Source organism: Acomys russatus, chromosome 11 (assembly GCF_903995435.1).
Source record: "Acomys russatus chromosome 11, mAcoRus1.1, whole genome shotgun sequence".
Lineage (NCBI taxonomy): Eukaryota > Metazoa > Chordata > Mammalia > Rodentia > Muridae > Acomys > Acomys russatus.
The window spans coordinates 47,511,324-47,528,365 of record NC_067147.1 but is presented as its reverse complement, the minus strand read 5'-3'; the positions used below and the strand labels follow the sequence as shown (position 1 = coordinate 47,528,365).

At 44.0% G+C, this 17,042-nt stretch overlaps 1 protein-coding gene across 3 annotated transcripts in view; it reads right to left on the bottom strand.

Moving 5' to 3' along the window:
- The window catches only part of Fam13c (family with sequence similarity 13 member C), a 111,348-nt gene that overhangs the window by 57,921 nt on the left and 36,385 nt on the right, over positions 1-17,042 (bottom strand). For all 3 annotated transcript variants that reach the window (XM_051153200.1, XM_051153201.1, XM_051153202.1), the window contains exon 4: positions 14,198-14,316. In XM_051153200.1, the coding sequence (XP_051009157.1) occupies positions 14,198-14,316 (119 nt within the window). The remainder of the gene's footprint in view (positions 1-14,197; positions 14,317-17,042) is intronic.

Below are 17,042 nucleotides of genomic sequence, written 5' to 3'. Positions count from 1 at the left end.
CGCCCACCTCTCCGCCCTCCATTCAGGCCACGCCCCATCTGTGCTGTGGTTCCTCACACTCTTTACAAGCTTGTGCCTTCAGGAAGGATGTCCTTATGCCTACAGTGCTTTTCCTCCCCGATCCACATTGTCTCTGAGTTAACTTGTTTACTCTTTGGAGACCATGTGCCTCCCAATTGTGTTTTCTATTTTAATGGGACCTGTTGCATAGACATAGGAAACTACTCAATTCATAATTCTGTATCTCTGTCATTATTTAACAGTAGCTTCCTTTTGATAGCAAGCTCTGTGGGGTAGGACTCATGAATGCTGCATTTATCTCTGCAGCCAATCCCTGCACAGGATGTAGAATAGGTATGTATTTATTTGATAACGAAGTACTCATCTCAGAGTCCTGGACAGCTGCCAGTTGTTATAAATTATCAAATGTGCATAACCCATGCCCCTTCCTTTCCCTGAGGCATACCAACAAAGCCTGCAGGCTGCAACAACTATCACTTCCAATAAGTACGTTTCTTCCTTGAGAAGACTAAGAACTAGCCACTACCTTTCTAATCCATAATTCAAAGAAACAGGACAGGAAGAGCAGAAGATGGGCACCTGTGTCCAGGACGCTTCATAGCGAATCAGGCCTTAGGGCTGAACAGGGCCAACCTCAGCTCTCACCTCAAGATTTACAGTAAGCCCCTGCATTAGGAAGCAGGGCTTGGGATGCAGGAATGTATACCCGGATGGCTACTGGCTGGAGGTATGACTGTCATTTCCTGAAACTCTTTGTGAAAACAAAAGGTATATCCCAAGAGGGCAACCCTGAGCAAAGCATTCTTCTCATCCCACAATAGCTCTATGTGCAGACACAGACAAGATGCCAGGAAACTCCAGCACTATTGTATTTGCAACAACCACCACCCTTGGCACCAACATTATGAAGGGCCTTTCTCTATGGTGTCTAGTACACACTGAAGACATTTGCTTATGGGTTCACTGTTTTTAAAGACATCTGTTTTTAATTGTATGTATTCTGTTTGGGGGTGTGTGCACATGAATGCAGGTGCCCACAGAGGCCAGGAGAGGGTATCAAGTACCTCAGAGCAGGGGTTACAGGCTGCCTAACATGGGAACTAGAATGTGAACTTGGGTCCTCTGCAAGGGTAGCAAGCACTCTTAACTTCTGGGCCATTCATTTCCCCAAGCCCTCTTATTGGTCCTTTATAAACTTCTGTGCCAAATAATAAAGCTCAAACAGCACAGGCGTCAGCTTTAAAGGCACAGAGTTTGAATTATCTTAGACTGACACTCACATATTGAAAAATTAAAAGTCAAGAGATGTTCATCAACCGACTGACAACTCATATGTCCCCTTGCCCAGGTCAACAAATTCCTTTTGAGATGCCATGGCTACACCCAAGCTATTGCCCTTTGACTTTTAGGATAACACTTTCCAATTAGGAATCCCCTGAATTATTTGGTTACCCACTCTATAACTCTGGACGCTTTGATTTAAAAGGTCTGGACTAGTCATGTCTATCTCTAGTGGATGGCTCTAATCTCCATAAAAGTATTAAGGTATAAGTGGGGCCTGAGTCCTTACTTAGTGGAAGTATGTGTTATTGAGGACCAGCATCTACCATTATGGACCCTAACCCTCTGAAACTATAGGCCTATAAATAAACTTTGCCTTCTATAAGTTGCGTTGGTCATGATATCTCTTCACAGCAATAGAAAAAGGAGCCAATATGAGAATCAATGAAAAGCCCTTAGCACTGATCTCCACACCTCAGGAAGTCAGTTTGTCTCACTGAGATTCCAGAACTCCATGCACCAAGCCCTGTCCCTTTCTAGCCTTTCTAACTAGGGACTGTTAGTCTCTAGTTTAATTTAAGAAGCTAGCCTAACAATCAACCACCAGATCCTGTTTCTAGACTTGTTTCTATTGTTATGATAAAAGTGCTCTGCCCCAAAAGGACCCTATGGGAGAAAAGAGAGTTTATTAGGCTTCCAATTCCTAATGTACCCATGCTGCCTGACTGCTATGCTCAGCTAGCTATTTGTATGCTTGCACAGTTCAGTGCCCAACCCATAGAATGGGCCCATTCATGACCAGGGTGAGTCTCCTGCCAGTGATGACAAGTTAGACAATCCTCCATCAGCATGCTGTTTGCCACCCTAAACTAGGAAAGCTCTCTTTGCAGGTGATTCTAGGTTTTTTCAACTTGACCGTTAAAACTAGCAAGCACAGAGCACCTGTCCTTATTGTTGTCAAAGAACATTAACTCATCTTTCTCTTACAGATGTTAACATTATCAAGGAACAACCACTTGGAGGTGACACCTCAGGATCCTGACTACACACGAACAAGATCAGCAAGATGGGCAGAAACTACATATCAAAGGACCACATTCGTTGACATTGACTTCTCCAACTGCCACTTATGGCCACCAAGGACTACTTTTGCCATGTACACTTCATACAAATCTCTTTGAAACTATTACAATCTCATATTCAAGTTGAGCAAAGAAGAATCCAAATCAGTGGAGCCTCAACTAGCCAATCAAGAAATTCAACCAGTTTGAATGTAGTCATAATTCTTTTATTCACCCAAGGAAAAGTTAAAGTCTAGCTCAAGCATGTGCAAAAAAGTGGAGCCATGATCTGGGCTCTGCAAGATATGGAGGCAGAAGCCTGGAAGAAGCCCCCAACCCAGAGCCTTATAATAATATTAGCTGGCTAAGAGAGTCATGACCATGAAGAGCAATCTAGACTTCCAAGGTCTTGCCTATCTAGGAAACAGTGAGTATCTCATTAGTACAAAGAGAACTACTCACTCCAAAGAATTAAAGTAAGCATCTGAGAGCCAAAGTTACATTTTAAGTTTTAATTATTGTGCCCAAGAGACCCGTGAAACAAAAATGCCTCTAACCCTGTAAGCCCCTTACGGACAAATATTTCTCGAACTGCTCATGGCAATTGTTTATGGGAGACAACAAGCCACAGGTTTTCACTCGCCTAAACAACTTTGTTTGACCTATCTGCACAGGATGTGCTTGATCACATGTGGGTGGGAGATACATGAGCAGACAACATGTTAGGATGTACCCCTGCTCCAGAGTGGATGTAGGCAGGAGGTACATGGGCAGGAAGTATGTCAGGATGTAGGCTTGCCCCTGATTGGACCTGATGGGAAATGCAGGGAATTGTGGGTTTTGCCTTTTTAAGCCCCTGTAAAACATGACTTGGGAGCCATTTTCTGGAAACCCAAAGATCCGCCTGGCCAAAGAGTCCATCAGCCTGGCCAGTATTTTATTAAAGCTTGCCTAAAATTTGGCTTTAAACCATGGTAGTGGTCTCATTCTGGACCAGTGGGATTAACAACTTCTATACTGTTTGCAGTGATAAACCAAAGAACTCTTGAGGTTGAACAGGTGGCCAGCTCAACTGAACATTTCCTAAATGTGGAAATTCATGTTCAAAAAAAGAGAAAAATGCACGGAAAGTTGGGAGTGGAGAACGAGGCTCTAAGATAGGGGTAGAATTAAATGGAGAGGAAAAGCAGAACTCTTAGTGACATGAGGGATATTGAAAGAACATACCATAGGTCAGTCTTGTGGAGCTGGAAGGAGACCAAAGAGGGGGAAGACTCAATCACCAGAGGACCACCAGTCTCAGTAAGCTAAGCACCTGCTGCAAGCTAGACTGTAAACAAAGCTACATGTGCAGTCTCTCCTTTAATCCTTAACACCCGTAACGCTGGGGCACAGATCGCTTCATTCCCTTCCTTCAAAATTCATCAAAGAAAGCAGAGATAAAATTAGCATATGGGTCTCTACAATGCCAAGGCACCCTTCCTTTCAGAGCTCATGGCCTCAGATTCATTTCCTAGACCCTTTCCAATGGGGATCCTTTATGTGGGTTGGGGTTTGTTCAATAGGCTGAGTGTGACCAAAACTATTCTCTTTCGTCAGGGATAACTTCAAGGCCTAGTCTAAGAAGCCTCCGACATGAAGCTTCCTCTTGTTTCCGCCCCTCAGCTTTTCTCCTCCAGACCCCACCCATGTGAAAGGACCTTGGAATTTCCTTTGTTAATGCCAACTGCAGGGTACTGAGTGCTTGGTCACAACTCTGTATTATTGGATTCTCTTTGCTTTTGGCCACAAAGCAAAGCACTCAGAGAAATGGGGGTCTGCAACATAGACTGATTATAAACATCTGATTCTACACAAAAACTGTCTTTATTATTTACTTTCTATTCCCAACTAAGTGAAACCATAAAGTCACAGTTCCCATCAATAATTTCATTCTGAGCTGGGTGGAGGTAGTGCATGTCTTCAATCCCAGCACTCAGGAGGCAGAGGCGGGTGGATCTCAAAGACTTTGAGGCCAGCCTGGTCTACAGAGTGAGTCTAGAATAGCCAGGACTACACAGAGAAACCCTGTCTCAAAAAACCAAAATTAAGAAATAAATTCCATCCTAGAGGCTGAAGAGATAGCTCACTGGTTAAAAGCATACACTGCTCTTGCAGAGGACCTGACACCCATATCAGGGTATTCATAACGTCTTGTAACTCCAGTTCTAGGGAATCCAACACCCTCTTCTGGCCTCTACAGTACCCACACACACGTGATGAAATCTCTCTCTCTCTCTCTCTCTCTCTCTCTCTCTCTCTCTCTCTCTCTCTACACACACACACACACACACACACACACACACACACACACGAATTAAAAAATAAATCTTTAAAAGTAAATATCATCCAGAATGTATTATACAGTGGGCTACTACAAAATTAAGTGGGACAAATCACACAGCAATGTGTGTCCAACATATTTTTAAATACACACATACTTAATCCTTCAAATCGTGCAGCACAGAAGAAAAAAATACAGAGAGGACACACTATGTTATTGCACATAGTGTGTACATAGTATTTAATGTGCATCTTGAAAAGAGGCAACTTTGTTGGCAAGAGGAGCCATTGTGTCACCGAGATGAGAAATAAGCTTCCGGGTTTCCGAGTGGCCTTGACCACAGCCCTTAACCAGCCGCCCAGAGTCGGCATCTGGGTTTCAGCTCACACATGCTTCTCTGTCTCCTTTGCTCCCGACTCCCACGTTAAGCTGACAGGGCTCTTAAAACACTCAGACATCCAGGACAACATGTTCTTTCTCCTGGAAATACTTCTAATAGTGATACCTAAGCTCATAAAACATGTTCCTTATGGGAGTTGAAGGATCGCATGCTTATTTCTGGAAATTAGGGCTGTTTGGTGGAGACATAAGTGAGCTCATCTTGTGGCAATCACCCTGCTGCTTTGATGGTCAGCCTAGTCACTCCTTTCTCACCTTGAACAAGCACGTGGATACCCAGAGGCATCCTGTGGTCAGACGTATTCCTGGCAGTCCTGTCTATGCTAGAACTGGTCTGAAATGGAGTCAGATCTCACTATAGCAGGAATTCACTTGCACATACAGTTCCTTTTTACATAAACACAGGAAGTGTAGCAACAGGGCATAAGTGTACACTACAAGGGTGGTTCTATGCAAATGGTAAGCTTAGAAGACTTTAGTGTTTGAGTGATTTTCTGCATTTTCCAATATTTCAGTTATTATTGTTATTATTGCCATCGATGCCATTTTAAGAAAAGTGTCCTTTTGCCTTGTAACAAACCATTGTCAGATTAAAGTGCTAACAATATATCAAATGGCCAAGGGTGGATTTCTTAAAGGAGGAGGAGGGGGAGGAAGAGAGGGAGCAGAAGATGCCAACAGGGTCCCCTCCCTCCAATTACCATTTGTGTGTTCTTTTTAGTCATTCCAGGCATTTGGTGTGGAACTCTGTTCTCCATAACAGGGATAGGAGGTTATTTATGTCTTAAATTAATGCCCATCTATGTCTAAGCTTTAACACGGCTAAAGCACTGAGCATTTTTAATATGAGACACAAAAAAGCCTTAAAAGTCATTAGAGCCAACTCCTTATATTAGAAGAGGGGTGAACACCTGTAACCCCAGAACTTGAGAGATAGAAGAGTGGAAATCACAAGCTCAAGGGCATCCTCAGCTACATAGTAAATTTGGAACTACTCTGGGCTAAGGAGATTCTGTTATCAATCAACCAAACAATAGATAGGATCAAAAAGGACCAAGAATTTCAGTGCATGAACAAGGTCACCTGCAAGATCGTGGATTTACTCATCCAAATGTTCCTTTCATCCCACAGAGGGTCCCAGGTGTGTAAGGGAGGGAGGAAGTGGACAAAGCAGTCGATGGGGACTTTTGTATGAAAGACACGCTGAAGTCCCCACTCATAACCAAAATGTGTACTAGGGTGCCTCAACATCAGCAAGAAAAGCTACCTGCTGTTTCTGCTTCTGTCCCTGCCCTTCTCACAAACTACAAACAAGACCCCAAGTAGCTCACTAATGGGGAAGAGCATGTGGGAATGTGAGGAGCTCCTGCCCCTGGATGGTTCACACAAGGGGATGGCATCCTTTGTATTACTAGAAAGCTCAGTCTGCTTCTCTCAACTGTCCTTTCTTCTCCAAGCAGAACTCATTAGGAGTCTGCTCACGTCTATTTAAAAAAATGTTAAATAAAAAACAACTAGCTACACACACACACACACACACACACACACAAATTGTCTCAAAACAAAAGATAAAGGGATTTATCTCCCAAGGGAAAATAGCTGCCAAGAAAAACTTCCTCTCGGTAAAGCAACAAAGCTTTCAGCTTTTCCTTTCATCTAAGGACCACAAAGACCACAAACACAGGACCGGAGAAAGCCATCAAAGCCCATTATCTCTGTTCCAGATCCTCAGCCCCCACCCCCAAAACTGGAGACCCACAGATAAAGAAGCCAGTGAGCTCCCAGTGTAACCACCAGCCTCATTAACACCGAAGCTGTTGAGGAACAGCTCCTGTTTATACAGAGGAGGTCTTTAATGACACTTAAGGTTTGATTCTGTCATAAATTTTAATACAATATTTTAAACACAAGTGAGTTAATCACTCTCCAAAGTAAATTTACTGAGCGAAGGAAGAAATCCCCTACTTCATTAGGAGTCTCCGGCAGTCATCAAATCCCCCTTTCCTTGTTGCTGAGGGCATGCAAGACAGGCATAGGCCTTAGCAATAAAAATCAGTCAAACTCACGCATATTCATGAAGTGCTCTAAACTGATTTACAGTTCTCATCTTGGCCCTGGTACCCAGGGGAGTAAGAACCTAAGGGAGTCACAGCCTCCCTGGGCTCCAAACTAGAAAGCAAGAGTTGTAGGAAGCCATTGGCAGGCTGGCCAGGTCCAAGGGAAGGCATGCTTCTAATTGTACACATCTCATTAAGTACCAGGCACCAAGGAACATCCGGACTAGTCAGACACTTGCAAAGCACTCAGGGATACCAAGAGTCCATGTTAACACATCAAACTGCCAACTAGGAAAGGGGCATTAAGACACTCTGGCCTGTGCGGACTCTACTAGGAGTGAGCCAGAGCTCCCAGGATGAGCAGTTGCCAGGAAGAAAAGGATTGAAGTAGGCATTTGGAATCAAATGCCTGGTAACCCCCATAAGTAAATGGGAGGGGCAAAAAAGAACTCAGTTCCGCCTCCCCTTACCCCCCCACCCCCCACCCCGTGCCTGCTCGCTCACTGTCTCCGGGTAGGAAGGATGGTAGGCCCCAGGCTGCCCCACTCTTGGAGGTTTTCAAACAAAAGCTCAAAACTTGAGATTTTTCAATATGGACTCATAATCATTATGAGGGCCAGATATGTCTGTCACCACACTGCCTATCCATGCAGGATCTCACACACTGCACTCGGCCCACTGTCCTGCTGAGGGATGTAGGGTGGAGGCGGGGAGGGCAGATGGGCCAAGTGCAGTGAGGAGCCTAATACGACCTGAGGTAGGTAGAAGACCACCCCAGACAGCAATGGAAACTATGGCTTCAAACTTTTCATGAGTTGCCCTAACAAATATTTTAGGAACTGTTCCTGAAAATATAAACCTAAAAGCAGTAGGCAGAACAACGGCCTGAGATGTCCTTGACCTCAGTCTTGGCTTATACCCACCATCTTACCCTGCCCTTCCTTTTAGTGCCTTCAGACAGGACACAGTGCTGCTCGAACCTTTTAACCTGACACCAGTGTTCTTTTAGGTCAGTTTGTTATGCTGACATAAGAAAACCAGGATATATCCAAATTGTAACAAAACTATTCCTAGGTCTCTCTGAAGCTCACCTATATAAAACATCTGAGAGTCCTGATGCAACTTGACATGCCGGGATGGGTAAGTTGCGGGGGGGGGGGGGGGGGTGCTAGTGGGGGGGGAATATGGGGGAAGAGGGAAGGAGGGTAGGATTGGGAGGAGAGGAGGGAGGAGGTTACAATTGCTATGTTAAGTGAATTAATTAATTAATATTTTTTAAAATCTCAGGCACAGATATAACATCCACTCTGCGGTCTACAGAAGCTCCAGGACAGCACCCCCCAAATGTACAAGGACTAATTAATTCTCTGAAGACTACCCTTTACAAATCACCCCAAACACAAATGACCCCTTAGAGGCCCTTGCTACAAAAAGATCTTTTACACTTATTATTTTACCCTTCTCCTGTCTCCAAGAGTATAGTGCTGTACACCTGTTGGGACTTCATTCTGACTTCTTCAGTCATTTTTGACCCAGACAATAATCTGGCATATCCTGTTACTGTATCACATCTCAGCCAAGAGTCTATTGGCACTAGTATCACAACAGCAGAGATCAAATTAGATTATACTACAGAGCCCTTGTAACAGTAACAGCAAACAGGACTAACACACACACACACACATACAAAGACAGACATGTAGATTACAAGAATAAAGGATGCAGAAATACACCTATTTGGCTATGGCCACCTACTTTTCAAGAACACTGTCAAAACACACATTGGAGAAAACACTGCCTCTACCATAGAGTATGCTGGAGAAACTGGACAGCCACATGTGCAGAATGAAACAAAACCATATTCCTTACTCTATACAAAAAAAACTCAAAACCAAAAGCCTTAATGTAAGACCTGTAATTCTGAAACTATCCAGGAAAACATCTCAAGATATAAGGGCCAGGTGAGGACTTTCTGAAAAGGACTCTGATGACTTGTAGAACAATCACAATTGAATTATGGGATTACATGAAATTAAGAAGCTTCTCTAGGGCAAAGGAAACAATCACCAAAGAGAAAAGAGAACCTGAAGAATAAGAGAAAATCATCACCAACTATACATACGACAGAATATTAATACCTGGAATTTATATACAAAAAGAAATTTCATTAATAGATGGGGAAATAAGTTGAATGGGCAAATCTCAAGAGAACACAAATGGCTAGCAAATGTATGAGACACTGCTCAACACCCTCAGCCCACAGGGAAATGCAAATGAGTACTACACTGAGATTCATCTCACCCCAATCAGAATGCCTACAATCAAAAAAACAAATGACTCAGGTTGCGGCACTGGCTCACCAGTATTAACAGTGTTTCCTTGCTCTTGCAGAGGACCCAAGTTTTGCTACCAGCACCTATGTGAGGCAACTCACAACTCTCCTTAATTCCAGAGGATCTACTGCTCTGTTTTGTCTTTTAGCCTATTCAGGACGTTTGCATACGTACACATACAGACACGCACATGTGCATGCATGCACGCACGCGCGCGCACGCGCACAGACACACACACACACACACACACACACACATAAATAAAAGTAAAACAAATGACAGAAAATACTGACAGGATGTGAGGAGAGAGAAAATCTCACACACCCACAATGTAAACCAGTGCAGCCACTATGGAAATCAGAGTGCATGTTTCTCACACAACTAAATAAAACTAATGTGTGCACCACTCCTGGAAATATACCCAGAGGACTAAAACAGTCAGCACACCACAGAGTTACTTGCATATCCATGACTATGGCTACACCGTCTTCAATAACTAAGAAAAAGAACCAGCCTAAATGGCCATCAGTAGATGAATGATAAGGAAAAATGCACTACATCTTCAATGCTTTCCAGTCATAAAGGAAAATGACATGATGTCAATTTCAGGAAAACAAATGAAGCTGGATATCATGTCAAACAAAATAAGCCAGACTCAGACAATTATCATATTTTCTCTCATACATAGAGTCTAGACTCAAATATATATACATCATATACATATGCATAGCATCTACACACACACACACACACACACACGCACACACACACACACACGCACACACACACACACGCACACACACACACACGCACACGGCATTAAGGTAGAGGGAACTATTGGGAGAAAGAAAGAACTCAAAGGGAGAACAAGAGAAGATATTGGATGCCCTATTGTTTTTTGTTACTGTGTTATAAACCACGACCTAAAGCATCATGGGTGGAAAGGGTTGATTTATTTGGCTGAAACATTCCTATCACAGTCCATCATCAAGGGAAGCCAAGGCAGGAACTCAAAGCAGGATCCTGGAGGCAGGAACTGAAGCAGAGACCTTGGTCAAACACTGTTTGCTGGCTTACTCAGTTACTTTGCTTATATAGCCTAGGTCCATATGCCTAAGGATAGCAGAGAGTGACATGGGCCCTCCCACATCAACTGGCAATCAAGGAAATGCCCCACAGATATACTCAAAGGCAAATCTAATGTGGCCACTCCTCAGTTGAGGTCTCCTTTTCCCAAGTACAATGACATGTAAGGAAGAAAGACAAACCGCCACATTTCCTTTCAATGCAGAATCAAGATTGGGTTCCACATGTGTACACACAAACCCAGAAAGGGCTACTACAATGAGAATGGCGCAATGAGGGTTGGCAGGGGTGGCATTGTAGAGAAGAAAATATGACCAAATTATTACAATGATATACATGAATAACAATGTCGTAATGAAACTTCTTTGTTTATTTTTGAATAGTAACTAAAAAGTTGGTAATCTTTTACAATCACCTTTTAAATGTGAAGAAGAACAAGAAAGGGAAGGAAGAGGAAGAGGAGAAGAAGAGAAGGAGAAAGAGGAAGAGAAGGAAGAGGAGGAGAAAGAGGAGGAGGAGGAGAAAGAAGAAGAAGAAGAAGAAGAAGAAGAAGAAGAAGAAGAAGAAGAAGAAGAAGAAGAAGAAGAAGAAGATGACAGTGACATCTACTCACATATGCCTGAGCCTAGCCATGTGCTGGGCTAACACAGAAAAGGACTGTTATGCGGAATGCAAGCTACCTGACTCAAAGATATGTTTAGCCACATATCTCATTTCACCTGTTCATCACACTTCATGATCCCTGTAATATTCTGAGGATTTCAAAAGTTCCATTAGAATGTCCCGGGGTGACACTACCATGGTTGTGATAAATGACTCCATAGTTGACTGGTTGCCAGCCAAAGCAAGCTAAGAAACACAACAGGACCAGTCTTAATGGCAAACCATCACTCCTGACTTGTGATTTAGGCCAAGATCCTGTGGCTGCTGACAGCTGCACAGTGCGCAGAATATTCTGGAATGCCACCAGCTCAGAAAGCCAGACCCTGTGAAAAGGTGAAAGTGGGGCGTGGAGGCCAGAAGCGAGAACAGATGAGAAGGTGTCTGGGATCTTTGGAGGGTTGCTAGCTGGACAGGAGACAGAACCTGCTGACGACTGCGGCAGCCTCAATTAATAAGGAAAGCTCACCGATGACTCAATACCTGGGTTTTCTCACAATTAAGAAATAGTCTGGGAACTTTCCAAAGTCTTCCACACATGTCAATGGATGGATATATATATATATATATATATATATATTTTTTTTTTTTAACCATCATCTCTGAGAGTCAGATGAAAGCATATCTCATCACCCTCAACAATTTAAGAACTCCTGCTCTTTATGGTCCCTCATGGAAACATGTAGGCCCAACCTTTCACTTCTTAGCTAGCCACATGCAAATGATCACCACCGAATCTCACTCATTTTCCAACCACAGTAAAATACTCAGTTTTCATCGCAATCATACATAGGACATAGAACACTTTCCAGTTTGTTGAAATGGAGAAGCTCAGCCTGCTAAGACCTTTTCCCCATCTGCTAACTGTCCATACCCCAAGGACCACAGCACATGTTCCATACGTAAGCATGAGTGATTCAGCTTTGGGATTGGTTGGTTTTGTTTGTTTCCTACTATTCTGAAATATGCATGGGAACAGACTGACCTTATTCTGGCTGAGAACAGTCAGGCTGTTGGGGTGGGAGGATGGGGGAAGCTGGTCACTGCATAGCAGAGTCAAGCCCAGATGAAAAGAGATCTGTTACAATCGGGCCTCAAAAAAAGAGGGACAGATTCCTCATCTGTGAGGAAATGACATGGGGTCCAACTGTCGTCTCCTGAGGTCATGCAACAATAAAGTAGGCAACAACTAAAAGGAGACCACATTCCTACAAGAAGCAACGTGAAGCGGGGAGATGCTGGGGTCACCATATAGGGGATAAAGTTCATCATGATGGCAAGGCATGGTGAGAGAAAGGAACTTGAGACTGAAAGTCACGTTGCACCCACAGTTGGAAAGATGACCGTAAGTGGGGTACAGGCTCTAAAACCTCATGCATGGCCTACCTTTAGTGACCCACTTTCTTCAGCAAGGTTTTACATTCTAAAGGTAACAAGCTCTCAAACATGAAAACCTAGTGGGGAGATGGCACATTCCAACCACAACAGAATTGAGTGGCTCCCCATGACTCCACCTGGAGAGCAGACCGCCACCTTTGGAGCGCTCTCCCACCCTTTGGGGTTCTATGCTCCTCAATTTAGTATGTTGGGCCTCTGAAGCACCATTACATAGTACAGGCCGTGTTCTCTTAACTTGATGACTCAGATTGTGCTGCCTTCAAAAACAAAATTCTAAATGTCACGCTCAGAAACACAGCGTGCCCTGAGTGAGGGCTATAGTGATCCAAGCACAGGGTCCTCCGGAGACAGCTGATACAACGAGCTGTTGAGTTCTTCCTTCTGTTTATTTCAAGAAGAGACTTTCCGTAGACAGCTGCCGTGCCAAGCTCCTGTCGGAGCACCATGCCAACCTTCCGCAGGCAGTTTTCCACCCGTAGCCTGGCTCTGCATTCAGAGCTGTCTCCAGGAGGTCTGGCGGGTCCAAAGCCAGACCTGGGCTGCTGCTGGACGGAAGTCACTCAACAACACTCAGGTCAGCCCAGAGGCTGCACCTGTCCTGTCACGATCACACACATACACACACACACACACACACACACACACACACACACACACACACACACACACACACACACACACACACACACACACACACACACACGGCAGGCAGACGTTCCAGCTCAGCTCTTTTTTTGTTTTTGTGGGCCCAGGCAAGTTCCTTAACGTCTCTCAGCCTCTGCTCCTCTTTATGATGAATCTTACGAGTGACAGCTTTCAGAGAATTATAAAGGCCAAATGATATCTCAGGCAAAAGCAACTGGCGTGGTGTAAATTCAAATACAACCATCACAAACAAGCCCTAAATTTTCTCTGCCATTAAAAAAAAAAAAAGATGAACAAATCTTCTCCACAAGCAGACTGTCTTAGGTATTGCTGTGAAGAGACACCATGGCCACAGCAATTCCTATAAAGGAAAATGTTTCTTTTGGGGCTGTTTTACAATTTCAGAAGTTTAGTTCATGATCATTATGGTGGGAAACATGGTAGCATGCAGGCAGACATGGTGCTCAGGGAGTTCTACATCTGGAACCACAGGCATCAAGGAGAAGACCGGGTATCACACTGGGTATAATTTAAGCATACAAGACTTCAAATCCCGAGCCTGCTTGCCCCGCCCCTGCCCCGCCCCCCATGACACACCTCCTCCAACAAAGCCACACCTCCTAATAGTGCCACTCCCTGTGAGTCAACCATTCAAACCTGTGAGTCTATGAGAGCCATTCCTATTGAAACCACCACACCCTGCCCTCCCCAAGCCATAAGGCTTAAGATCTTCAAACAGAAGCTGAGGAAGGCCTTGCGTGTTTCTCTTTAACACAAGGGCTCTCCTTCAGGGCCCTTAGCTTCTCTAACCTTGAGGAAAATGTTAGTGAAGTCAGGATCCTTGAGCCACAGGCAGGTGGCAAGTGAAAAGGTTGACACATCTAGGAAGCAAACCAGAGGCACAGTGTAGCTTCTGAAAAAGGACACACTCACCTTGGTTGAAGTCGCACCGTGTCCTGGCACTTGAAGACGTTGTTTTGTGGACTCTCATGAGCCGGGGTTCCCGCTCTACCCTGGCACTCTGACTGGCTGGGCACCACATGCTCTGTCTCCTACAAGACAGAAAGGGCAGATGAGCTGCCTGAGGTGGTCATTTCCACAGCACACCTTCTGGGCTAAGCTCAGCTCAGGGCAAAGGGCAACTACAGGCACCACACTCTCCCGACTTCCATGCAGGGAGGATGACAACTCCATGGCCGCATTTAATAGCCATTTTTTTTTCTCTCAGTCAGTCGATGGTCTAGGATCATAGAAAAGGGGGTGGGGTGGAGGTGGGGAGTACCACTTCCAAAACTATAAGTTAGCAAAAACATAAGAATTTTTTTAGGCTTTAAAAATTATATCACAGGGGCCAGCGAGAGGGTTCAACAGTTAAGTACGCGTACTGTTCATGCAGAGGACATGAGCTCGCTTCCTAGCACACTGGCAGCTCACAACTGTCTGTGACTCCAGGTTCAGAGAGAGTTCACCCCTTCTAGGTTCCATAGGCACCTGCACTCAAGTGTGCACACTTACACAGAGGCACAGACTATCAGAAAGTTGATAAGATGTGCTTTTTAAAGATTCCTGTATTTCATGAATTTTTATGAGCTTTGTCTACATGTATGTATATGCACCATGTGCATGCTGGGTACCCAGACAGAGGCCAGAAGAGGTGTTGGAAACCCAGAACTGGAGTTACAGATGCTTGTGAATCACCATGTGGGTTAGGAAGCAAGCTCAGGTGCTCTGAAGAAGCAACAAGTGCTCCAACTGCCAAGCCATCTCTCTAAGCCAAATACAAGTTTTTAATGACATTATAGAATGCACCATAGAGGCAATTACAAACTTAATATAATAATACTTATACTCGCTTCTAGGAAGAAAATTTGTACGAGTGCTCAGAGAACCGAACAGGTTGGGATGAGTGGAACTGAAATCTTAATTATCTGTGATACGTTGCTTTTGCTGCATTTGGGGTCCATATGGATTTTCCCAAATTTTCTACAACAGAAAGATGTTCTTTCTGTATGGAGAAATGACTTTAAGCTAGTCTGAACACTAAGGCACATTTATTTCATGTACTCCAGACCCAAATGTACCTGATCTCTCTCCACTGCCACCTACATAACTATTGCCATTGGCTTACACAGCATTGGTACAGACCCCAACCCTGGAGTGTCCATGACACCATCACCATTTATATAAAAACCCTTCTGAGTGCTGAGCTGCAGTGAATAACACATATACACCCAGACAACAACTAACCCTGCGACAATACACAGACACACAGAGAAATGGAAGATCTAGGACCCACAACTGAATTCCTATAGCCTCTAACAAGCCTATGACAAATTCCTCTCAAATGAAATAGTCTCCCTACACCAAAGGAATGAGATGCTGAGATGAGGATCCGCGGGCAATTCAATAATTTCAGAGGACCATTAAATACAGTCAAATTATTTGGGATGTGGGGTGATGTTGCATTTGTCTCTGCAGTGTTTATCAACGCCAAGGGAGAACCAGCCTCTTCCAGGGTGATGGGAGAGAAGCCGTCTATGTCAAGTGTCCTACAAGCCATTTCTCCAAAATGTTAGACTAACCTGGGGGAAGGGGCTGCAGAGTCACCAGAAACTTCTAACAGGAAAAACTGTATGAATTTCATCCTGTAAGTGGTAGGACAGGGAAGGTGAAGGCTGGGGGAAAGGAATGAATGAGGACAATTAAGACACTCTTTTTGTTCTTCTGAGCCTCTAGATTCAGGCAGGAAGACCCTTCCCAGGACAAGTTTTATTCATATTTGCTGGCTCTCCAGACACAGTAGCTGTTTTCAGAAAGGTCTATGGCTACTCAAATATTGGCAGAATTTTTCCCAAGCTCAATGGTTTTCAAGAAAAAGAGCACTGCTTGCTATTAGCTAAGTGTGTGTGTGGCCTTAGGCCAAGTTACATGAACTATCTAGGCTTTAGTCCCCTTGTCTGTAAAATAGGAATCATCTCTGGACCTCACAAGGTATTAAGATGTGACTAGAACCTTTCAGGGCCTTTCGAAGAACTAGAGGCAACAGCACAAGGAAACTCTCAGTAAAGATACAATTCTTCCCCCCCCCCCAAAAAAAAGGGCCCTGGGTGTTGAGAAACTGGGGTTTAAAAGACTGCAACAAAAGAAAACTCACTTAATTTGAGCACCGTTTGTTTCACATTTCGGTGCAAGTATCAGAATAGCAAAGCTATTTTAAATTATCTCTTTGCTTTGTTGCTGCTGTTGTTCTGAGACACAGAGTCTTGCTGTGCAGACCAGGCTGGCCTCACACAAAGCTCCTGTCTCAGCCTTCCAAGTGCTATGTCACACTCACTGGTGTCCAAGAGTGAGTAAGGCACGTTTTAGAACCTCCATCACCTCATTTAAAATCTAGGGATGGGCTTTAATCTCCCAGCTCTCTGCAGTGAGAAAATGAAAAGGAGAGAGAGAGAGAGAGAGAGAGAGAGAGAGAGAGAGAGAGAGAGAGAATGAGTGTGTGAGAGAGAGAGAGAGAGAGAGAGAGAGAGAGAGAGAGAGAGAGGGAGAGAGATACCTACCCAAGCTAAAAAGATAGCCTTTTATGCAAAAGGTGAATTTCAAAAGATTTTCAAATATATCACTGACACTTACACATTTTTAAGACAACAGTGGGCATTTCTGTTCACCTACTGAAGTGGAAATGTTCCAACAACATAAACACAGCTTAATAGGCCTCAAATCATTGAAATTATATAGTTCCTTATTAAGTTTAGGAAAAAAATCTCTGTTTTCAAGTAGT